The sequence below is a fragment of the Anomaloglossus baeobatrachus genome, chromosome 6 (assembly GCF_048569485.1).
Source record: "Anomaloglossus baeobatrachus isolate aAnoBae1 chromosome 6, aAnoBae1.hap1, whole genome shotgun sequence".
Classification (NCBI taxonomy): domain Eukaryota; kingdom Metazoa; phylum Chordata; class Amphibia; order Anura; family Aromobatidae; genus Anomaloglossus; species Anomaloglossus baeobatrachus.
Window position 1 is genome coordinate 290,768,963 of NC_134358.1, and position 26,071 is coordinate 290,795,033.

A 26,071-nucleotide genomic window follows, 5' to 3' on the forward strand; every position below is an offset into this window, starting at 1 on the left:
TTTCTCAGGATACATTGTTGTGACATTGCAGCAAAGCCTTTGACTGGCTGTAATTCACATCACGACCACTAGGTGGCCACAGATAGATATGTATAGCATAGTGAAATCATGTGTCTTAGGATTCGCACATCTATATGATCACATTTTTGGATTACACTCAGGTAAATAGTCTATAGTAGTGGGGCTACTTATCCATCGGTCCAGGGAATTTGACCCATCTGACAACTGGATGAGGTTTGCTGGGAAATCCCTAACCAGGTTCCAATGACTATTAAAGTGGAAACTTAAAAAAAAAATAAAAAAAAAAAATTCACATCAACCCACATTAAATATTTTATTGACAAGATTTTATATTACAATGTAGCAAATCTTTTCACATAAAGCCTTTGCAGAATAAAGATTTGTTTTTTTCTGACGCTAACCACGGGGTGGTGAAATATTTTGCTTCATATTAAAACTTTCCATAGAAAAATAAAGCACTCACATTTACCTATTTACAAGCACTTTAACAATGTTAATATGGCAAATTGTATCAAGTAAAGAGAATGTTTGTAGAGCAAGTGCTGCTGACATATTGAAGTGTCTCCATAATAAGGCAGTTCATAAATACTGTACTCTCTCTGGTAGCTAAGTCACCTCTTAATTTAATATACAGCATTCAGGGGATGGCTACAGCGAGAAAGTAATACAAAACGGTAAAACTGGCATTATAACAAGTACACAACAGACCTGAATCACTACCTGTAACTGATCAATACAAATATACACACTGCATTGCACATTAACAATCCCTTTCATCCAAAACATGGAATAAAAAAAGAATTTACAAGATTCACACACAAATATAAGGCAAAAATACAAAGTTGCATCATTAATGGGTCCTGGGGGGAAGGCTGCCTGCAGCTATCCAATACTCTTCTTGAGGAAACAAGGAGGGCAGGTTTTCAGTTTGGAGGCATTTGGGGGGTATCAAAGGCACATCACTCTGCATTCAGAGCAGGGTCATTTCATCTAAGGCGATGCTCACGGAGAAGCAATGAAACTTTGGGATCTTGCTGTCGTTTCTAATAGTTTAGGCACTGCATCATCCTGACTGTCTCTACAGCCTGGATATGAGACGAGAAATGTCCTGCTACTCGTTACTGAAGCACCTTTAAATTAAGAGTTAAAGGGATATGTGAGAGGCACCATCTTCACCTAGAACTCCCCTGGCTTCCATGGCTACTTTCTGATCGTGTGGTGCTGTATCTCTTCTTTACTATCATACTGATGTATGCCTTCATCAACTTCGCAATATCAACCACCTTTATCAGAGAGAATAAAACAGTAGGTTATTATCATACATATACATGTTTGAACGGATGTAATTCAAGTATTAAGAGCAACAGTGGTGTAAAAATATAAAATGTCTAACAGGGCCCCCAAATATCACAGGTTTAAACTTGTCTTGCTTCTTTCATATGAGGCAAAGAGACCTTTTGGGTCCCCCAGGCTCCAATGCTCAAGTGAAACTGTAACCCCTGTACCTAATACAGGTACGTCCCAGTACAGATACTTTAGTGGAAAATCATGAATTAAAGTGTTTTATGCGATAATCAGATGAAAAATGCTGCAAATTACTTAAAAGGATTGTCCAGTGATAGGTGATAACTTACTTATTGAATATCTGACCACTGTGACCATACCTATTGGTAGAATGAGGCACTTTTATCCCAGTTATAATAGAGCAGTGGTTAGTATGCCTGATCACCTCATTCCCTATGAGGCTGTAGAGCGTTGCCCTCAACTTTTTCTAGCAGCCCCACACAGAATGAATGGAACGTCAGTTGGGTATCCAACCTGCCCCTCCATTTTTAAAGTGGCTTGTGTGGTATAAAAAATCCCCAATCCGCCAATCAATGCGGGTCCCAGTGGTTGGACTGATCAGTTAGTGATCAACTATACTGTGGATAGGTGATAACTTGATTTTAAGTCTGTCATTCTGGTACAGGTTGTAAATGGTTTGTTCAATTCATCCACTCTCTTAGATCACCATGAACACAGCACTATTCCATTCAGTGGCCTACATTACTACAACCTGTGCAGATCTCATGGCAGCATGGTGGCTCAGTGGTTAGCACTGCAGCCTTGCAGCACTGGGGTCCTGGGTTCAAATCCCACCAAGGACACCATCTGCAAGGAGTTTGTATGTTCTCCCCGTGTTTGCGTGGGCTTCCTCCCACACTCCAAAGACATACTGATAGGGACTCTAGATTGTGAGCCACAATGGGCACAGTGTTGCCAATGTATGTAAAGCACTGTGGAATTAATAGCGCTATATAAATGAATAAAATTATTATTATTATTTATACACGGGGCCAAAGAGATACTGGGGTCTCATTTCCACTTCCAAACCAGCAAGCGGTGTCCATGAACTGACTATAGAGATTTTAACTAGATACACGCGCTACGGTCATGATAACCGTCACCTGGATTAGCAAAAGGACTACTGTTGTTGGCTGGAGCTGGATACACGCACTACGGTCATGATAACCGTCATTTGGAGGAGTATAAGGTCCAGTGCCCACGCTGTGTAGTTGTGACTCGTATTTTCAGAAAACTATAGCAAAATCTGCATGTCCATTGTGAAGCCAGCAAAGTCTATGAGAATTCAGAAGTGCTGTGCCCACATTGCTTATTTTTCCCTTGCATATTTGGTGCAGATTTGGTGCCAAAAAAAAGAAATCTGCACCAAATACGCAAGGGAAAAATACTCAACGTTGGCAGAGCACTTCTGAATTCTCATAGACTTTGCTTGCTTCACAATGGGCATGCAGATTGGGCTGCAGATTTCTGCAAAATCTGTGCCAAAATACGCAGCATGGGCACAGGGCCTAAGGACTATTGTTGCTGTCTTGAGCTGGAAAAACATGCTATGTTCATTTGGAGGAGCATAGGCTGTGACTGCAGACTATATCGGTGGGAGATAGGGAGATACAAAAGCTGTGGGTAAAGCAAACATTGGGAGAAAGTGGAACAACTGTTCCCGGTTTGGGATCTCATGGACTGGGGACATCTCATTTTGACCATCTATCCAGAGTTGCTGTAAGACCGTGGGTGGAAGAAATAAAAATAATTGCATTGTTAACCTGCCTAGGTGATTAATACAACCCACAAATTAAGATCCTCACAGATGCACATCCAGCTGAAGTGGGCACTGGGGATGGAGGGCCCCCTCCACCCCCCGGGGCGCGGTCGCAACCTCTGCAACCACGATTGTTATGCGCCTGCTAATAGCTCGGCTTTACATAGATTTGATTGTGGAACCAGTGTGGTAAGGCCATTTCTCCAATATGTTCCAAGAACTGTTTTTCAATATGACAACACTAGGCAGCATGGTGTGTTTGCTACTACGGTATGAGTAGTCAGCATGGGCTACATGGCCTGCCGTATCTCTGGATTTATCTCATTGAGAACATCTGGGGCATCATTGATTGGCAACTGCACTGGTAGCTGCAAATAGTGGATCTTAATGACTTCTGTACACAAGTGAATTCACCATGGCAGAATATTCCTCCGACAACTATGATAACATCATTGATAACATGCCACAGAGTGTAAGTGTATGTATTTCTGCACATGGTGCTCATATTGAAATTGAATAAATCAAGATGTTTATCAATTATTTCCCCACATTGTTTTTCATACTTTGCATATCATTAACATGTCTATCCTGTGATTTCCATATCTTCATGACTTTCCCTTTTTGGTGTTGTAAATTCAATGTTGAACAGAGTAGAGTGGCAGAAAAGAAGGTATCTACAATATACAAAATGAAAACTGAGCCTACTTACCGCACTAGTTTCAAAGAGAAGCTCCCGCTCATCCACAACTATCTTGTAGGTGTTGGATAATGGAGCACCAAAAGAAAGGATATGTTCATAGTGAAACACCTCCAAAGGTCTTCCATCTCCTCTCTTGTAGACTGAAACTGATTCAACACTCACACCTAACCACAATTCTTGTGGAAATCCACCTTCTTTGCACTGCAGAACAAGCAAACAGGCAACAATTAACAACTTAGGCTATGTGCGCACAGTGCGTTTTTCGCAGCGTTTTTGCGCGTTTTTCGGGTGCGTTTTTGGCCTCAAAACTGCAGGACTTTGCTTCCCCAGCAAAGTCTATGAGTTTTCATTTTTGCTGTCCGAACACATCTGTTTTTTTTACCTGCGTTTTTGAGTTAAAAAAAAAAATGGGCATGTCAGTTCTTTCCTGCGTTTTTCTGCGTTTTCCCCCCATGCAATGCATTGGAAAAACGCAGCAAAATGCAGAGATCAAAAACGCAGCAAAACGCAGCCAAAACCGCACCAAATCGCGTCAAAAACGCATGCGTTTTTTGATGCGTTTTTTCGACGCAGGTGCGTTTTTGTGCGTTTTTAGTGGCCAAAAACGCACAAAAACGCAGCGTCAAAAAGACGCAGTTTGCGAACCTAGCCTTACGGTAGCTTATCTGACAGCAAGGGACACTTATTATAAGTTTGTCCACTGAATTATAGTAGTATTTCTATAGGACATACAATAAAAATACAAAGAATTTCATTTGATCTTATTCTTACCTCAACATCAAACAGCGTTGACCCATAACCAGGCCATTCTTTTATCAGGACCATGTATTTAGTTATGCATTGTTCTGAAGTCATGCCCTGCAGTTTCTTCCATTTGTCAATAATATTGGTCCTAGTTGACATCACCTCTTCTTTAACCCACATGTCCATCATTTGGTCTTCTTCTACCTTCTGCTTACTGACAGAGCCACTTCTAAAGCTTCTCCTTAAGGATCCTTCCAAGAAACTAGACCTCTTCCTTTCAGATCTTTCTGTTGGTGTGGTCGGTTTGGTGGATTGGGAAATACGAGACTTCAGTTTCTGAACAGGGTAAAACTGCTCCATCTCTGGTACCGTAGTGTGTGGGCTGTGGTCTCCTTGGGAATACTGTAATCTTAAAGCTGCAAGGACTTGTAGATTTTCTTCAGGTGCTGGAAAATGGCCCCTAATAACTGCTTCATGTGCCTGAAAAGTAGAATGGCAGCTAATGTCAAGTTCAGAACTTCTTTGAAATTAGGTTTGGCAATAAATAGACATTTGTGCTTTGTATTACATCTTTGCAGAAATCAGTTGTGAGGAACGTGGTCAATTCATTCTTACCTGTTCAAACATAAATGCGTATTCCACACTGTCTCTTGGTACATGTTCAGTGTCTAAGAAGCAATACAGCTTAAAGTAGAACTTCCACTGTCTATCTCCTGGTTCGGCACTTACAGAAAGCCTTGAAAAGAAAAAAAAAATTGTCCTTTTTTCACCATGCTCCACAATAATGCAGTAATTGATCATATTGACGGTGCTTTTGACTCATTTACACTTTTGTTTTTTTATGGATCAAGGTAGAAGCCACCATCCAGACAGCAGTCTCTATAAATTTGCTGCTTTTCTATCAGACAGGTCAATGTACAGCTGGTCCATAGTCCCTTCTATATGAACTGTATACCCACAAGTATGGTGCTATGTATAGCATGCTGATTTAAAAAAGTGCATCTTCTGGAAACAGTAAAGGGGGTTTACACGCTACGATATCGTTAATGTTTGGTCGCCGGGGTCACATTGTTAGTGACGCACATCCGGCGTCATTAACAATATCGCAGCGTGTAATACTTGCCAGCGACCTTAGGCGACCTCAAAAATGGTGAAAATCGCTCACCATGGAGAGGTCGTCCCAAACTCAAAAATCGGTAAGGGTTGTTTAGCGTTGTGGTTCATCGCTCATGCGGCAGCACACATCGCTATGTGTGACACCGCATGAACGAGGAACGTCTCCTTACCTGCCGCCGGCCCCAATGCGGAAGGAAGAGGTGGGCGGGATGTTTACATCACGCTCAGCTCCGCCCCTCCGCTTTGATTGGCCGGCCGCTTAGTGACGTTGCGGTGACGTCGCTATGATGCCGAACGTCCCTCCCCCTTGAAGGAGGGATTGTTCGGCAGTCACAGCGCCGCCGCCGACCAGGTAAGTATGTGTGACGCTGCGTAGCGATAATGTTCGCTACGGCAGCGATCACAAACAATCGCATGCGCGACGGGGGCGGGTACTTACACGCTCGATATCGCTAGAAATTGCTAGCGATATCGCTACCATGTAAAGCCCCCTTAAGGGGTGCTTCACACATAGCGAGATCGCTACCGAAATCGCTGCTACGTCACGGTTTTGGTGACGCAACAGTGACCTCATTAGCGAGCTCGCTGTGTGTGACACTGAGCAGCGATCTGGCCCCTGCTGCGAGATCGCTGCTCGTTACACACAGCCCTGGTTCGTTTTCTTCAAAGGCGCTCTCCCGCTGTGACACACAGATCGCTGTGTGTGACAGCGGGAGAGCGACGAAATGAAGCGAGCAGGGAGCAGGAGCCGGCATCTGGCAGCTGCGGTAAGCTGTAACCAGGGTAAACATCGGGTAAGCAAGGTGGTTACCCGATATTTACCTTAGTTACCAGCCTCCACAGCTCTCACGCTGCCTGTGCTGCCGCCTCCGGCTCTCTGCACATGTAGCTGCAGTACACATCGGGTTAATTAACCCGATGTGTACTGTAGCTAGGAGAGCAAGGAGCCAGCGCTAAGCAGTGAGCGCGGCTCCCTGCTCTCTGCACATGTAGCTTCAGTACACATCGGGTTAATTAACCCGATGTGTACTGTAGCTAGGAGAGCAAGGAGCCAGCGCTAAGCAGTGTGCGCGGCTCCCTGCTCTCTGCACATGTAGCTGCAGTACACATCGGGTTAATTAACCCGATGTGTACTGTAGCTAGGAGAGCAAGGAGCCAGCACTAAGCAGTGTGCGCGGCTCCCTGCTCTCTGCACATGTAGCGATGTTATGATCGCTGCTGTGTCGCTGTGTTTGACAGCTAAGCAGCGATCATAACAGCGACTTACCAGGTTGCTGTTACGTCACAGAAAATGGACACGTAACAGCGACGTCGTTGTCGCTATGTGTGAAGCACCCCTAAGGCTATGTGCGCACCATGAGTATTTGGTTGCAAAAACTTGTGCACCATTTCTGCATCTCTTTGCAGGAAAAATGTTTTTTGTTGGGGGAAGGGAGGGGGGGCCAGAGAAAAATGCTGCTTGTGAACATACTTTAATACCAATTTCATAGTAGGATGGTCAATATTGGATTCTGATTACTACTATGTAAGTAAGTGACATAAGCTTCTATTGCAGTGAGGAGCAACACAACACAGCAAATGAGTAATACAATTAAATACAGAGATAAGGATGTGACAAAATAAGCTAAATTGCTAAAGTCAGAGCGTGACAATGCTGTATGTGATGGAATAAAAAAGGCATTCAATTTTTCCAGTTAACTATGGAAGTGCTCAGGTGTTTTTGGTATTTGTTGGATTGTCAGGCTACTTGGCTGGAGTCTGCACATTTTTAAAATACTAAAATAAAGATATGAATAAAAAAGATAATATATATTTTCATTACTGGAATGGCATTGGAGTAAGGCATGTCCAGTAATCATCTCTAAGAACGGATCCGGCAGAGATCCGCTGACAGAACAGTCGTGCAGACACAACTTTTTTGTCCGTTTTGAAACAACTGATGTCTGCTGAGTACAATTTTTTAACATTTGAGTCTATGGAAAATGGATCCGTTAATGGACTGCTAGCTAGCCATTCGTTATTCTTTCATTTGTTAAAAAAAAACAGATCCAGCTGAAATCAGTTATTTAAAAACCAAGAATAAAAGTTGTGTCTGCAAATCTTTTTTGACAACGGATTGCTGCTGGATCCGTTCTAACGAATGGTTACTAGACATGTGAATTTAGCTTAAAGCATATGGATTGTGAGGAAAATAGAAACTTATAGAAAATACATACAAATACTGTGTAGTAATTAGTGCTACTTTCCGAATGCGAACACTGGGGATCACTAGTGAATATTAAACAAGTAAAACTTACTTTTCAAATTTAGCCAGAACATCGGCCACCACAGCTCTACTTTCAATGGCTTTATCTGTGACACCATTGTATTCGAAGAGGGCAAACATATTTCTGCTATCTTCCATGGCCAGGCCCCGGATCAACTTCTCTACAACCTAGAAAGTAACAATGCTTTCATTATGGTCAGTGAATAGCTGTATGTAAAGGCCCCGTCACACTAAGCAACATCGCTAGCAACATCGCTGGTAACGAACAACTTTTGTGACGTTGCTAGCGATGTTGCTGTGTGTGACATCCAGCAACAACCTGGCCCCTGCTGTGAGGTCGTTGGTTGTTGCTGAATGTCCTGGGCCATTTTTTAGTTGTTGCTGTCCCGCTGTGAAGCACACATCGCTGTGTGTGACAGCGAGACAGCAACAACTAATGTGCAGTGAGCAGGGAGCCAGCTTCTGCTGAGGCTGGTAACTAATGTAAACATCGGGTAACCAAGAAGCCCTGTCCTTGGTTACCCGATATTTACCTTTGATACCAGCCTCCTCCGCTCTCACTGCCTGTGCTGCCGGCTCCTGCTCTGTGCACATTTAGCTGCAGCACACATCAGGTAATTAACCCGATGTGTGCTGTAACTAGGAGAGCAAGGAGCCAGCACTAAGCAGTGTGCGCTGCTCCCTGCTCTGTGCACATTTAGCTGCAGCACACATCAGGCAATTAACCCGATGTGTGCTGTAACTAGGAGAGCAAGGAGCCAGCGCTCAGTGTGCGCTGCTCCCTGCTCTCTGCACATTTAGCTGCAGCACACATCGGGTTAATTAACCTGATGTGTGCTGTAACTAGGAGACTGGGGGCTGGTCACTGGTTGCTGGTGAGCTCACCAGCAACTCGTGTAGCCACGCTCCAGCGATCCCTGCCAGGTCAGGTTGCTGGTGGGATCGCTGGAGCGTCGCAGTGTGACAGCTCACCAGCAACCTCCTAGCAACTTACCAGCGATCCCTATCGTTGTTGGGATCGCTGGTAAGTTGCTTAGTGTGACTGGACCTTAAGGTTTGGACTGTGTACACTTTACAGTGTAATATTAAAGGGAACCTGTCATGTCAAAAAACACTATTAATCTGCATATATGGAGTTAATCTGCAGGTTCATATCATTCTAAAACTGCCTGGCTGAACGCCCAGCTACTGGGAGGAAATTGACTTTATTCTTCCCAGCAGCATTGAACTTACAGTCATAGAGACCTTAAGTTATAACTCAGTACTTATTGAGCGGCAGCTGAAACCACACTCCAGCACTAACTGACAGCTACTGTAATTTAGCATTTCATCAGAGCCGGCTGACAGTCACTGCCGGGAGCACAGTTACAGCCTTCACTCACTATGTACTGAGCAGTGACTACAGCCGTGCTCCTGTGACTGAAAGCCTGAGGCTGCTGAGAGGAATAAAGTTTATTTCCTCCCGACAGCCAGACTTTGAGTGTTGCGTCCGAGCATGTTTAGAATGTTATTAATCCACATATTTGTATGTTAATAGTGTTTATTGACATGACAGTTCCCTGTAAACAATGCACAATAATTAATTTGGTGAACAAGTAACACATGGTTGTGCCATGTTCTGTAGAGTGAGAGCAGCTCTCCAGTCTTGCAAACAGAGGGAGGTACAAAACTGGAATATGGGCATGATTGTTCCACTAGAATGACCTCTTTAAGAAGAAGATAATCCCTAACTTTGATTATATAAATGTACTGCAAGTAGTCATTATAATAAAATATAATATTATTACATTAATTAGAATTCATATTGTTTTACAAATCAATCTGTTTCATTAGAAAGACACATATTTGAAAAATATCCAAAAATTAGGTTATATGTAGAGTAATATACCTTCATTTTCCAAAAGGCATTAAAAAATGTAATATGTTGGTCGCTATGAACGACGTATCTAATTTTGCTTTCTTATAGTCTTTGGAAACCCTCCCAACCTGTAAAGGTCAGTCCAAGGCAAGGACTCACCTCGCCAGCTGTGGTGTGGGAGTTGATAGTGATCTTACAAGCCCCTCCGCCATGGCAGTATACTGTGGTTGTAATTTCCTGCCTCTTAATTAAAGCTTCAATTTCATCTCGAGATGGCACAAACTCCCTGCATTTGGCTTTTTTCAAGGATTCATAGATAAATGCAGCATACTTTTCCATCTCCGACCCTTGAAATTGTTCTCGTATTCTACAAAGGTAAAATAAGAAACACACAAGTACAAAACATTAGCTGCCTTACCTCATATAGTAAATTGTAGGAAAAGTAATAAAACACTGACATAAAAACAAATGTAGTAAGTCAAATCTCTGCCTGAAAATATTGTATGGAATGTGCGCCAGATCAGAGTGGCTGAACCGTATACAGTATTTCTCTGAAGGGTTTAAAGCTACATAGTAGGCAACCTGGCATTATGTATAGTGCTCAACAGTGCAGTTTGGCCTTGATGTATAAGGGCTAAATTAAAGAGAACACCATTTACCTGCAAATATAATGTTAATCTGCAGGAAAATATCGTATAACTGGGACAGGGGCTGCAGGGAGAAAATGAAGCCTTATTCTCTCTGCAGCTGCTCACTTCCAGTCAGGGATCTGTAACAGTCACTGCATGCTATAAGCACTCCCTGTGCTCCTTGAGTGACAGCCAGCTCTGCAAACACATGCTACACACATACATATTTGTGACGGCTGTCAAACAATGTAAAGGGGTGTAATTACATTGAGCTCACTGTTTAGTGATCTGTGACTGTAACCGCATCATGCACCATCTCGATAACAACAGGCGAGCGGCTGCAGGGAGAATAAAACATATGTTTTTCCCTGTAGCCGCTATTTCAGTAAGACAGCTGAACATGATTAAAATGCTATTTACCTGCAGATTACTAATAGATCTGCAGGTAAAGAGAATTTCCAGAGGTGTCAGGTTGCATTTAAGTTTACCATTTAAATAGTACTGCTATGCCAAGAAAATGTATATCTCACCTCTTCAGATGAAATTTGAGATATTTCAGAATACTGCGACTAGGTGGAAAGGTACAGCTCAGACACGTGAGTATCTGCCAATGATACAGGTTTCCGATGCTGCCAGGATGTAGAGCTTTGTTGGTCTGTTTAATAAGCTGACAGTAAAGTTCATCTCTTAAAGGTCGCAAGTCATGACCAGTCTGAAGAATACCCTGGATTATTGGCACTGGATCAGGGAGAGACTCGAGCTGCTGCAAAGAATTGAATATCTTGATGGCTTCGTCCTGGAGCGTTGTATAGCCTTTGTCTCTTAACACTGTAACAAGAAATGATATGGGTAATTAATTCCTGAGCACATCTGATAATATTCAGAGGATAATGCAATCATAAAGTTAATTACATGCCTATTCCATGGAATAACAAAGCGCTCTGCTGACAGTGATAACTACTGAAGTGAGTTTTCTGGACTACGGAATATAGCTGGCACTTGTGTAGGACTGCACTTCATATCAGTATAACAGGGAAGGAATGCATCCCAATATAATGGCATATAACATAACCGGTGGTAAGTCATGTGACAGATGACTGCAATTGTAGTGTCACTTAACACTGTGACTGTATGTCATACATGTAATGTGCAATCATGTCCGTGCAAAGCCATATTTCATCTTCATTGACATTGTCTAGCCCTGAGAATTTAGTAAGTTAGGTTTGAAGGTATCTGAAACGTCAAGTTGAACTACTATCTTTCAATCTGTTATACAATTGTTAACATTCACTTAAGGTGGCTTTACACACTGCAACATCGCAAACAACATTGCTGTAACGTCACCGGTTTTGTGACGTAATAGCGACCTCCCCAGCGACATTGCAGTGTGTGAAACACATCAGCGACCTGGCCCCTGCTGTGAAGTTGCTGATCGCTACAAATCGTTCAGGACCATTCTTTGGTCCTTTGTTTCCCGCTGTGCAGCAAAGTCTCAGTGTGGAAAAGGACTTTACAGCGACTTCGTTAGCGACTTCCCTTTCAAAAAGCTGCTTTACAACGTCCCCAAAGACTAGCTAGGTCGTTCTGCAGGTCCGGATCGCTGTTGCGTCGTTGGCCAGGTTTGCCTGTTTGACAGCGCACCAGAGACTTTGTAGCGATCCCGGCCATGTTGGGATCGCTGGTGGGATCGCTAGAAAGTCTCAGTGTGTAAAGGGGCCTTTATACTGTAAAGCTGAGGTTTAATGGTAAACGAGTTTTCTAGGACTGTAATATAGATGGTTAATCCCTCAGATCAGTCATCATATCTGATTAGTGGTGTCTCTGTGTCAGCACACCACTGATCTGTCTGAGCTGAAATACTAAGCAGTCACGACAAAATGTATGGTGGTGTCCCTAGGTAATCTATGAAGAGGACACTGCAGCCCCTCAAATTACCTGATCTTAGGGGTGCTATCAGTATTAGAGTCTTGGAAAGCCCCTAGAGGTGAACCTACTATGTTGGAACAATTTGCTCTACTTACAGGCATGGCATTGAGCAGGAGGTGCGGAATAGGATTTGATTAGATTTTTAAGGAGTCATTTATTAAAAACTGTACACTGAAAATTATGTTTATTCTTAGCTTTTGACTCCACAGGGTGGTCTCACTCAAAGACTGACTGTCCTCCCTGTATGAGCGTGCACCCAGGGAGCTGTCAGTCATGAGTAGGACCCACCCCCTGGACTCCTAAGCCCACAATGAACATGAATCTATTTAAAAATGTATTACCATCTTAGTAAGTTTCTGTTTTCTGGGGGTCTCACCACTGAGACCCACACCGATCCTGAGAATGGGGTTCTGAACGGCATAGTTTTAATGGTAGCGCATGCATCCAACGGCATCAGTCATTGCCTATGGGACTGGAGATAGTCAAGCACTCTCCATTCAAGCAAGATACTTTAGAGACCAGTTCTCAGATTAGGTGGCGGCCCCCCTGGTGCGATCCCCAATGATCAGCAAGGTTTTCTTTGGATAGATGATAACTTGCTAAGGTGAATATCACCCTTAAATAAAATGCAAGGCATATAAAATCCTCTCCTGGAAAACTGCGTGCATCACTCTGCTCAGCCATTTCTGCTCTGTAGCATGGTAATTGCACATAAGATCGCATTCAGTTCACATCAGGATGACTTTATCACATATACAGAGAGAATAAAAGACGTACAGTTTAGGTTGATGTCTCCATAGGGAAGAGGCAGCAGTGGAGAATGCAGGGGGTGATGAGTGTAGCGAAGAATTGGATTTCTTTTGTATATCTGTTCTACAACTTCATTATTCAGACAATTTTCCTAAAAAAATAAATAAATAAACACATTTCCTATTAAATAGAGATCAGGACCATGTCACAAAAAGATATACATTAACATTCCCATCATCATTTCCTTTGATTTTGATTATTACACTGTATTTGGCAGACACCACTTTAGTAGGCTCACCTTGATGTCCTGTATTAGCTGCTGTGTTGGGGTGTCTATAGGCGCCTTAGTATCAATTACATTCTGAACGGCGCTGGACCATCTTGTAGCTTCATTCAACAGCTTTGTGTAAAGGCGATAACAGTGCTTGCGGCCATACACCATCACGTTCCAGTATCCTGTGAACAGTCTGGGGTTACACTCATCATACATATATTGACGTTTCATGCATTACATAGAAAAATGAAAGGTTAATCACCAGTTTCTTTAAAGATTTTCTCCTCTGGCTGTACCACAGAACATAGGCTGTTAAGGACCAACGTGCCCAATTTAATGGCATTTTTCTCTGAGTTCTTGTAATAGTCTAGTGAATTGTGGGTAAGGACAAACCAACGCTTCTTCAGCTTCAATGAAGACATCTTAGAGCTATTTTTCACTTCCTTGTGCAGCCAACCTATAATATAATATGAAATACAATATTATTGATGCTGTTTTCTTTTAATAAATGAAATACTATATACTGTTGTGATACATCCATTCTCTATTACTGACCAGTGGACACTAATAAAAAAATCAATAATATTAATAATTTTTCTATTCTTTAGGGAATCTGTCACCAGGTTTTTGCTCCCCGATCTGAGGGCAGCATAATGTAGGAGAAGAGACCCTGTTTCAAGTGACATATCGCTTCCAAGGCAACTTTCTGCAGTTTTGATAACCACTATTTTATCTGCTGCACATCTACTAGTTCTCTGAGTCCTGAGCTCTGTATAACCCCGCACTGACTAGTAGTTTTCTGTATACACTACGGATAGGCAGAAAGCTGCCAGTCAGTAGTGGGGGTGGTTGAACTACCTGCAGCAGGTTTACTAGTCCTTTAGTGATAATCTCCTGCTTATAAAGTTTGGGTTTGCCGGGTTCAGCAGGACTTTATATAAAGTTCCATCAGGAACAGGACGTGACCTGAACCCCAATGGAAGTCAGTGATTGGGCAGTTCGGGTCTCCGCCCACATACAGCCAGCCATAAACAGATCACTTCCGGGAGAGAGCTGTTCAAACACTCCAAGTGGCTCACACTGGGCTGAGCACCAAGCATACCCGAGCACCAAGCATACCCGAGCACCAAGCATACCCAAGCACCAAGCATACCCAAGCACCAAGCATACCTGAGAACCAAGCATACCCAAGCACCAAGCATACCCAAGCACCAAGCATACCCGAGCACCAAGCATACCCGAGCACCAAGCATACCCGAGCACCAAGCATACCCGAGCACCAAGCATACCCGAGCACCAAGCATACCCGAGCACCAAGCATACCCGAGCACCAAGCTTCTTGTGCGAGTAGTTTGCATATGTAAAGCACCCAAACTCCAAACTCTGATTTTTTTTGTAAAGTTTGTGTGTAGTGCAAACACCAAACTTTAATTTTCAGGTTCGCTCATCTCTAATTACTACATTTACAATAAGGGGTCCACAGAAAAAAACGCTTATATAACTGGGAGGAATTAGAAAGGGTTTCATAAAATCGTGTATTGAAATGTTATACAATTTGCCAGTATACTTTCTCAACTTATGTAATAGGATCCTCTCCAAAGAATAGAAATGTGTCACCATGTGATTTACAGACAAACCTGTTCAGCACTGACAACTGTACAGTATAAGTAACAAGCTATGACCAGGACAGATTTGTATTCTATAGAAGTGTACTATGTACTAAGCAATCAGAGATCTTTAACATTATTGAGAAAGTTTGGTTAAACAATGGGCAACTTTCCATTATAGAATGAGCAGGCTTTATGACTGGAGTTAAAATCTGAATATCCTTTAAACGTCCTTACAAATGTCCACTAGTACATCAGTAAGCAGATCTCTTATGGAAGTAGATACTAATGTGGTGAATGCATTATAACGATATTAGAAGTAGTAGCCAATATTTTACATCAACGGCTACGTCACAGATTCCTTCATATTTCATTCTGTTTTACTGCTCCTATGATGGAGATAGAGTGGCACTACCATAGAATGTAATTTTAATAATATTGGGGGGAAAATCCAACTTGCATTCATTGCCATATTCTACTTTTTGGAAATATTCTGTTCATCAGAATTTAGTTACTACACAATATACTAAGCCGATCTTGCTTCTCACCTCGAACAATGAATTCCTGTCCTTCCACTCGAGTGTCACCCTTCGACCTCTGCAGCAATGTTATCCAATGATGCATTTCTTCGGGTGTGTCTGAGTTACAGTGAAGAACACGATTTGCAGTGATGATTACAAATGAATTTGGTCTGAAGAGGGAAAAAAGGGTAGGAAAACGTTAATAGCTGTAAAATAAACATGGCACAACAGCAAGTGGCCCAAAAATTATTTACCCTTAATAAGCAAGTAAGTATATAACACAGACGTTGAAGAATACTCATTTAATGTACTGTAAAGCTGCCCAGTTCGTATGGAAATACTGTGTGGATATATCATTTTAAATGTCTTGTAAGTGCAATCATCATTCTCAAGTTTGGAAGTTACTCCTTTTTGGATAGGGGATAACTTCCCAATTGCTTAACGTCCAACCATTGGGACCCCTACTGATCCGGATGAGCCCCAGTCATTTTCTTAATATGGCCATCAGAGATAACCGAGCGCTGTGCTCAGCTGGTCTTCAGCACTCCCATAAGCTCCAAACCTGAGACTACCCCTTTAAAGGGGTTTTCTTATATATGACATTTATAAGCTATCACCTTTGACGAGACACACAGGTTGACTAAAATTGATGACCATATTCTGTTTTCCCTCACCACATATTCATGGTCGCTCATGACTGATACAGCTCCATTCATAGCTAAAGAACTGATGGAAATATCAGACTTATGAACTCAGCTGCTTCCATCAGTCCCATAGACACTAAAAGGATAAACAGCAGTCATGTGCACCTTCCATCCCCACACAGTAAGAACAGGGAACGGCAACCCACGTTCTCATGAGTGTTAAGACCCCTTATGCTTTGGTGATAAATGTCTTTCTTGAGGAAACCCCTTTTACTACCTATGCCTCCTAGATTTTAGCACACTAATATGCCTGGGCTTTTTCCTTGTGCGTGAGTTGATCTGTACGTTGCGTTGTCTTTATGTACCAGTACTTCTGCCTAAATGTTTTGCTAAATGCAGTCTTGGGAATATGATGGCCTTATGCAAATAATAAATACATTACATTTTTTACATATTGTCATGACATTTGTAGATTTCTCTTGGTTTATATCTGTGGCAGTGATACCTTACCTATCAGGGTTGTCAGAAGCACAGACAGAATCGATCAGTCCAACATCCAAAGTCCCCTGTATGGAGACAAAATATCTTGTTTAGTAATTAGAAAAGGAAACATCTATCTGCAGCAGGGGTACCTGATAAGTGGCTCTGGAATCACATGTGGCTTGTGGGCCGACGATATGTGACCCATGGCTGTTTCCCAGTTCAGTGCATTACCACCTGGTCTAGCAAACAGCTATAAAGAGCAGGTCTCCAGATTTTTGTGAGTGGCCCGGTACAGTACAGTTAATCTGGATACTCATATATTGACCTTGGTGGTTTAAATATAAATTAAGTATGGTAAGCTGGAGATAGAATGATATTTCCAATCAGAGGAGGTGCTTCAAGGTGGATGTAATAGTGTAGTATGAGTGATTGTTGTGAGATTATTGATGGAGGTAAAATGGGAATTCCTGGATATAAGTACACTGCTCAGTGTGTCTTCTGTGGAAAAGCTTTGGCCATCACAATACCAGTAATGGGGGCCACTGTGCGGTGGGCAGGAGCTGGATGTCTCTACTTGGGTGGGTTTTAATGTGGTTTGTGATCCTCTCTCAAAGCTGAATGTGGCTATCAAGGTAAGAAAGTTTGGAGACCAATGATCTACAAGGTCTACGTCTTATGGGTTAATGTACAAACCTAATAGATCCTATCCATGATCTGGACCTGTACTTGTTCATTCTATGTAAAGGATGGGCCTACAAAATCTTATCCTCTGTTGAATCCCAGAACCGATACTGTTTATCTATCAAATAATTGTACCCAATTTTATATTTACAGCACAAAAAAAATCACCCATAATAAAGTGTTTTGCGTGACTTAATATGCCTAACACTCAGGAGCAGAGACACACTAGGAGACTGCAGACACTTCAGTGAGCTAAAATAATATTATTATGTAGTAACATGTGATAATGTGAATGTAAATTGTAACGCCAGCATATTCAGCAATGCTTTAAAGACAAGGGGCCAATTCAGTAAGACCGATGTTGTTCATGCCGGTCTTGATGAGGAGATGTGCTGGAGTCAGATACTTCTGATTCATGAAGAGACATACATTTCTTCATGAACCAGGAGCATTGCACAAGTGGTGTACCCCTCTATGTGCGCCTCGCCCCAAATCCTACCACAGTCCCTACTGCTGGAGTAAGAATAGTGGCATAGTGAAGAAAGCAAAATCATGCATTGGATGAGCGGCAGTTGCCACAGCCCAATCCCACCCCAGCACAGCCCACTTTGTCAGAGCTGGGTGAAAATGGTGTGATAACACCAAAAGTCAAAAAACTTTGGCGTAACCTCAATTTGCTCAAAGTTAAGAGACTTTTTAAAAATGTTTACACTAGAAAAGCTTTGATGACTCGGGGCCATAGTCTTTACTGACTATCCCCACCGGGCTTAAAATCAACATTTCTGATCATTTTGTCCTTGGAATGTGGATGTGGAGAACAAGCTCAATGCAAATGTTATATATATCCCCAGGACTACAATGTAGTGGTACCAACCACTGAGTCCCTATGGCGTTGATAATAACATTGTTAATACTGTGAAAGATGAAGGTTAAGTTGTGCATAATTAGGACCGCATCACAAAGGACCATAAGCCATGTATTAATAACCATAGATTTGGCTAGGTTCCGGTAATGTTTAAGCTAATACTCCAACTTTACAATTCTAACAATCTATAAAAAGAGGAGACTATTCAGAGTATACATAGTAAATAGTCTTAATTACGCCATAATTCACATTAAGAAATACAAAAAATATATAGAAAAACACAGAAAAGTGATGCAGAAAAGAAAGTCCCGTTGTGCAGCTGGTTTACCTCCAAGCACTCATAAAATGTAAGTGTATATGAAGCCCAAAAAGAATTCATCAATAGATAGATCAAAATGGTGATGGTCAGTCTGCTGCACTGTGCATTTTATGGCTTTCTGATCGGCAGAGCGTTTCTTATTAATGACGTAAAGATTATATACTGTGGAATAATGCAAATGCATAAAGAACTATAGAAAAGTATAGACATACAGTGGAAAACTTATTGAGCATAAAGCCCATGATAATTCCCAAACTGTAAACTTTATATGACTCACATACATACTATATATACCTTGTATGTTCTGTATATCTATACTTTACATTCATCAAGTTATGCCAACTGTATAGAATCTATGTCCATAAATCCTTGATTGATGGTGACTCCAAAGATCAAGTCTACTAAAGTAATTGTAGTTTAATAGTAGTTTCTTTAACTGATTGTACCAGGGTCAGGTCACCCACTCTATTAGACAAGCCCCCAACAAAACCTTGTCACTAAAACTACCATAGCCCTCCCAATAACACAGCGTCAGGGCAAAGTGATGAAACGGTGTTATCCTTATTATAATATACGTATTCAGCTAATATATGTAATCTGCAGTTCTGGAACAATAAGGTACATGAGCAGATTCTTACATAACACAAAATCTTCTGTAAAAAGTATTGCACTACTAGACAGCTATATCTCGTCGGGAACAAAAAAAAAAGAGTAAAAAGGTCTTAGAAGGATTAGAATAATCTCCGAATAATACATTCGGCTGAGTGATGAATGAATTTCCACTTACCACAGCATTTTGTGGATTTGCTTGCTCATCGTGCATTTCCCGAATTTCCTGCTCAGTGGATGACTGGACCTGGCTCATAACGCTGAACCACTGACTGCAGGAAGAACAGAGACAGTACAAGGACATGAGAAGAATTCATATAGGCCACAATTAACATAACATAGGCTTATATACACATAGCCTCTTCCTCTGGTGGACACAAACAGAAGAGGGACCCTCTGCAAGGAGCGTATATTGGCCCTTTACAGCACAAGAGGTCATCAAAATACACAATTCCACCTGTTTTGGAGGTAGAAATGGGCCCCCTTACCTCTTGGGCCCCTGTACAGCTGCACCAATGATATGTCCTCCCCTGTGCTCTGCACACCTATGTGCTTGCATATTCTGGTCATTAACATACCATATCCATCGTGGTATCTGTACTGCTACCAAAGCTCAGCTGTATTAGAGCGTGCACTGATGAAGTCACCGGTGAATACGTGCAGGAAGCTTTATACTAGTTGCTGCATTTGTTTACTGGAAACACATATCATTATCCTTCAATGTTTTGGAAAAATTAGTCATGGGTCACCAGACCGATAAGGACATTACTAACATTACTGTGCGCTGGTTTCTACATCCATATTGTATTGGATGTAGGATCAGATTCACTATTACTAGTCATACACAGTATAATTAATATGAGAAATATTGGTCCTCTCTTAGGGCTCATGCGCACGTTGCATTTTTTTGCGTTTCTGCAGCGTTTTAAGCTGCAGCGTCTCATTGTCAAAATGCATGCGTTCTGCTTCCCCAGCAAAGTCTATGAGAATCATGCAAAATCTGTGCACACGATGCTTTTTTAAACGCAGCGTTTTGATTGTCAAAACTTTGACAAAATCTCTGCATTTAAAAAAGCAGCATGACAATTCTTTTGTCCGTTTTGGCAGCGTTCTACACCCATTGAAATCAATGAGTTGTAGAAAAACGCTACCAAAATGCTACGCAGTGTGTTTTTGTTGCGATACGCATGTTTTTTTTACATAACAAACACAGGTCTTTCAGACTCTCTCTTTCCATGTTGGTCTCTCCCTCTCACCCCCTCTCTCATATTCACCGATCCACGATCACTGGCGCGGCGCTGCACGGCATTCACACTGTGGCGGCTTCTCCTCTTTTGAAAATGCCGGCTGCTTATTATTCCATCTTGTATTCCCTGCTACCCCCGCCTATGATTGGTTGCAGTCAGACACGCCCCCATGCTGAGTGACAGCTGTCTCACAATCACAATCCAAATCAATCAAACCAATCACAGCCGCTGGTGGGCATGTCTATGTCGTGTAGTAAAAAAAAAAAAAAATAATTTAAAAAAAAAAAAACAACGTGCAGTCCCCCCCAATTTGGATACCAGCCAGGGCAAAGCCACACGGCTGAAGGCTGGTATTTTCAGGATGGGGAGCTCCACGTTATGGGGAGCCCCCCAACCTAACAATATCAGTCAGCAGCCGCCCGGAATTGCCACATCCATTAGATACGACAGTCCTGAGACTCTACCTGGCTCATCCCGAATTGCCCTGGTGCGGTGGCAAACGGGGTAATAAGGAGTTAATGGTAGCAGCCCATAGCTGCCACTAAGTCCTAGGTTAATCATGGCAGGCGTCTCCCCGAGATACCTTCTATGATTAACCTGTAAGTTAAAGAAAATAAACACACACATCCAAAAAATCCTTTATTTGGAATGAAAGACAAAAAAACACCCTCTTTCATCACTTTATTAATCCTCAAATACCCCTCCAGGTCCGCTGCAATCCACGCAAGGTCCCACAACACTTTTAGCTCCGCTACATGAAGCTGACAGCGAGTGGCCACAGACCACGACCACTCTCTGTCAGCTCCACGCAGCAACTGAAGTGAGTCGCGCGATCAGCGATGACGTCCCTCAGGTTACTCGCGGCCACCGCTCTCAGGTGGAGGACTCCAGCTGTGGCTGCGGGTCACCTAAGTGACGGCACCGCCGATCGCACTGCTCAATTCAGTCACTCAGGGGATTTGCGGTCACAGGCGAGTCCTTCACGTGAGACCGCAAATCAGGCTGCGACACAAAGAGAGAGCCGCGTGATGTCAGTGAAATCGGGTGAAGCTCTGACGTCATTGCTGTGTACTCCTGTGTCCCGCCACTGACCTCAGGTTCATCTGAGTTCATGACAGCACACAGAGACAGAGCCGCGGGATGACAATGAAGTAAGGTGCAGTTCATCCGAGTTCATTCTCATCCCCCGGCTCTGTTTGTGTCTGCCGTCAGCGGGCATGTAGCAGAGCTGGGGGACTGCACTGACAAAAATGCATCCAAAACGCATGTAAAATTCATGCAAAATGCATCCAAAATACTTGCGTTTTGGATGCATTCTTTTTGTCAACACGCAGCGTCCCAAGTCTGGCAGAGGGTGCATTTATTTCTGCACTGTTCAGGACGCAGTGTGCGCATGAGACCTTAGGACGGTTAGTCTTGAGTCTTTAGCCCACTGATTTTTTTTGCATTATAATATATCACTCTTCAGTTTAAAAGAGTTACCATTAATGAAGTACTTTTTAATCAATAAATCATGGAATAAAAGTAAGTTCCACAATTGGATGTGTTACATTTTTTTTCCTGTACTGAGATAATCTTATATACAGTATCTGTCCCTCTATGAACTGTGTAATGAAATGGATGTGTCTGACTGTACAGGGACATGGTCTGATCATACCACAGCTCCTGGGTAGTGGAGGAAGCAAAAGAGTGTACACACATTACAATAGGGGATTACAGCTGCTGATTTCTGTGATGTTGTGATGTAAAACATTGATTATAAATAGGCAAAGAAAAGTTTTACCTCACAGAAAGAAACAGCTGTGATCCAATGCTGTCCTGTCTGTACACTCTTTTGCTTTCTCCTCCTGTCCAGAAGCTGTAGCTGTACATCAGACCATGTACTTGCACGGTCAGACACAGCCATTACACAGTACATAGTTGGCGTCATCTGAATATGGGAAGTGAAAGAAAACCAGGCATAGCTTCAATTAAAACATTTACTAGGAAGGATGTGTAAATAAGTATGCTGTGCCAGGGAGGAGGCCACACACCTCAATGTAAACTACAAATATAAAATAAAATTATCTACACATCCTTTCCAGAGGAGGATTTAATTGTCAGCTATTCCTGGTTTGCTTTCCATTCCCAAGTGCAGATGAGGCCTGGTTTGGCACATAAAGCGGTGGACCAGTATAATGATAGGGACCATCAATATTTCCTAAGAGCACAGTGGTCTCCATAATCGTTAAATGGAAGAAGTTTGAGACAACCAGAATACTTCCTAGACCTGGCCGCTATCCAGCCAAACTGAGCAATCGTGGGAGAAGAGCCTTGGTGAGAGAGGTAAATATCACTGTGGCTGAGCTCCAGAGATGCAGTAGGGAAATGGGAGAAAGTTCCACAAAGTCAACTATCACTGCAGCCCTCCACCAGTTGGGCCTTTATGGCAGAGTGGCCCGATGGAAGCCTCTCCTCAGTGCAAGACATATGAAAGCCCGCATAGAGTTTGCAAAAAAACACATGAAGGACTCCCAGACTATGAGAAATAAGATTCTCTGTTCTGATGAGATGAAGATAGTTTTTTGGTGATAATTCTAAGCGGTATGTGTGGAGAAAACCAGGCACTGCTCATCACCTGCCCAATACAATCCAAACAGTGAAACATGGTGGTGGCAGCATCATGCTATGGGGGTGTTTTTCAGCTGCAGGGACAGGATGACTGGTTGCAATTGAAGGAAAGATGAATGCGATCAAGTACAGAGATATCCTGGAAGAAAACCTCTTCCAGAGTGCTCTGGACCTCAGACTTGGCTGAAGGTTCAACTTCCAACAAGACATTAAGCATACAGCTAAACTAACAAAGCAGTGGCTTCAGAACAACTCTGTGACCATTCTTGACTGGCCCAGCCAGGGCCGTGACCTAAACCTAATTGAGCATCTCTGGAGAGATCAGACAATAGCTGTCCACCAACGTTCACCATCCACCCCGACTGACCTAGAGAGGATCTGCAAGAAGAATGGCAGAGGATCCTCAAATCCAGGTGTGAAAAACTTGTTGCATCATTCCCAAGAAGACTCATGGCTGTACTAGCTCAAAAGGGTGCTTCCACCCAATACTGAGCAAAGGGGCTGAATACTTATGACCATGTGATATTTCAGTTTTTATTGTTTAATAAATTTGCAGAAATGTCTACATTTCTGTTTTATTTCTGTCAAGATGGGGTGCAGAGTGTACATTAATGAGAAAAAATGAGCTGTTTTTAATTTATCAAATGTCTGCAATGAAAAAGAGTAAAAAATGTAAAGGTGTCTGAATACTTTCTGTAGCCACTGTATATGACAGTACATAGCAGGGGCACATTTCTTTGTGGGATAACCCCTGTAAAGACAGATATCATGTTTGTTTGTTATTTTGTAGTTTTTTATGTCACCCATCAGGCAAAGACATATTTTTTTGTGTTATATTCTGTCAACCCCTTTGCTTTGTATTTTATTATGTCACCCTTGAGGTAAGGATAGATACCTTTTTTTTTGCATTTTATTATGTCACTCTTCAGGTAAGGACATATATCTTTCTTTTACATTTTCTTAAGTCACGATATGCACAATGAATTAGAATTCTAGGTGACTTTCACTGCTTTAAACAGCCCAGGTGTCAACACTACGATTTTTCATTCGGTTCCATAATTTCCATGTAATGACATATAATAATAATAATAATTTTATTCATTTATATAGCGCTATTAATTCCACAGCGCTTCACATACATTGGCAACACTGTCCCCATTGGGGCTCACAATCTAGAGTCCCTATCTGTATGTCTTTGGAATGTGGGAGGAAACCGGAGTACCCGGAGGAAACCCACGCAAACACGGGGAGAACATACAAACTCCTTGCAGATGGTGTCCTTGGTGGGATTTGAACCCAGGACTCCAGCGCTGCAAGACTACAGTGCTACCCACTGAGCCACCGTGCCGCCCTGTACTGAAAGTAATTGACGTAATATAAACCAAACAGTTGAAACTGGTTTGACTGCTCTTCTCTTAAGGGTGCTTTACACGCTGCGACATCGCTAACAATATATCGTCGGGGTCATGGTGTTTGTGACGCACATCCGGCGTCGTTAGCGACATCGCAGTATGTAAGGGGTACTTTGCACACTACGACATCGCAGCTGCGATGGCGGTGGGGTCAAATCGAAACTGACACACATCCGGCGTCGCTGTCGATATCGGAGTGTGTAAAGCGTTTTTGATATGATTAACGAGCGCAAAAGCGTCGAAATCGTATCATCGGTGTAGCGTCGATCATTTCCATAATTTCGGAAGGACCGATGTTACTCCTCATTCCTGCGACAGCACACAACGCTGTGTGTGAAGCCGCAGGAGCGAGGAACATCTCCTACCTGCGTCCTGCGGCTCACGCCGGCTATACGGAAGGGAGGAGGTGAGCGAGATGTTTATGTCCCGCTCATCTCCGCCCCTCCGCTTCTATTCGCCGCCTGCCGCGTGACGTCGCTGTGACGCCACACGGCCCGCCCCCTTAGCAAGGAGGCGGGTCGCCGTCCAGAGCGATGTCGTAGGGCAGGTAAGTGCATGTGAAGCTGCCGTAGCGATAATGTTCGCTACGGCAGCTATGACAAGATATCACAGCTGCGACGGGGGCGGGGACTATCGCGCTCAGCATCGCAAGCATCTGCTTGCGATGTCGTAGTGTGCAATGTACCCCTAACACCTATGAGCGACCTAAAACGATCGCAAAAGAGATAAAAATCGTTGGTATTGGAGAGGTCGCTCCAACACCAAAAATCGTTGACAGGTGAGTAGCGAGGTTGTTCCTCATTCCTGCGGCAGCACACATCGCTATGTGTGACACCGCAGGAACGAGGAACATCTCTTTACCTGCGTCCACCGGCAATGAGGAAGGAAGGAGGTGGGCGGCATGTTTGGCCTGCTCATCTCCGCCCCTCCTCTGCTATTGGTCGACCGCTTAGTGACGCCGCTATGACGCCGAATGCACCTCCCCCTTAAAGGAGGGATTGTTCGGCGGTCACCGCGTCGTTGCAGAACAGGTATGTGCATGTGACGCTGCCATAGCGATAATGTTCGCTACGGCAGCGATCACCACATATCGCTGGAACGACGGGGGTGGGTGCTATCGCTTGCGACATCGCTAGCGATGTCGCAGCGTGTAAAGCACCCTTTACAAGCTTACAGCAATCTTTCTTATAGACCTCACATGTGTACATAGAAATCTTATGTAATCCACTAAAACCAAGCACTGGATATAACTCAAGATACCATTAATTATAATAGATTGGAAGTCACATGTCTGCAGAATTCTAATTGATAAATCCAGTTGAAACTTGGGGTTTTCCATCAGAAACATCCAACTGCTGGGACCCCAGTGATCTCTACAATGAAGACAACTAGCGCCAGCATTTCTGTTTCTTTTCATTCACAGTGGATATATCCAGAGGCTGGGGCAGACATACTATTGGTGCGACATCCACCTCCAAAGCAGCTGGAATTGTGCATTAGGAAGACCTATTGGAAATGACCAATTCATTGCCCTGGGGCCCTCTTCTGCCTATGTCCACACCTCTTCAGAGGCATTATCCTGTGAGCATATCCTTGCACCTATCTTCTATTATGCTAAATTCTATGAAGTCATTCATCTGTATATTATTTTTTAAGTTATCACCATATTCACACAATGTGAAAAGA

General features: G+C 42.9%; 1 protein-coding gene across 1 annotated transcript in view; it reads right to left on the reverse strand.

The window, feature by feature from the left end:
• Positions 1-325: 325 nt before the first annotated feature.
• MYO10 (myosin X) overlaps positions 326-26,071 on the reverse strand; it is a 348,533-nt gene continuing 322,787 nt past the window's right edge. Inside the window, exons 29-41 of the mRNA XM_075314877.1 lie at positions 19,295-19,388; positions 16,670-16,725; positions 15,543-15,685; positions 13,650-13,844; positions 13,412-13,569; positions 13,141-13,264; positions 10,968-11,265; positions 9,968-10,175; positions 7,982-8,118; positions 5,184-5,304; positions 4,596-5,048; positions 3,834-4,025; positions 326-1,304 (exon numbers count right to left, since the gene is read on the reverse strand). Coding sequence (XP_075170992.1) covers positions 1,194-1,304; positions 3,834-4,025; positions 4,596-5,048; positions 5,184-5,304; positions 7,982-8,118; positions 9,968-10,175; positions 10,968-11,265; positions 13,141-13,264; positions 13,412-13,569; positions 13,650-13,844; positions 15,543-15,685; positions 16,670-16,725; positions 19,295-19,388 — 2,290 coding nt within the window. The 3' untranslated portion in view covers positions 326-1,193. The remainder of the gene's footprint in view (positions 1,305-3,833; positions 4,026-4,595; positions 5,049-5,183; positions 5,305-7,981; positions 8,119-9,967; positions 10,176-10,967; positions 11,266-13,140; positions 13,265-13,411; positions 13,570-13,649; positions 13,845-15,542; positions 15,686-16,669; positions 16,726-19,294; positions 19,389-26,071) is intronic.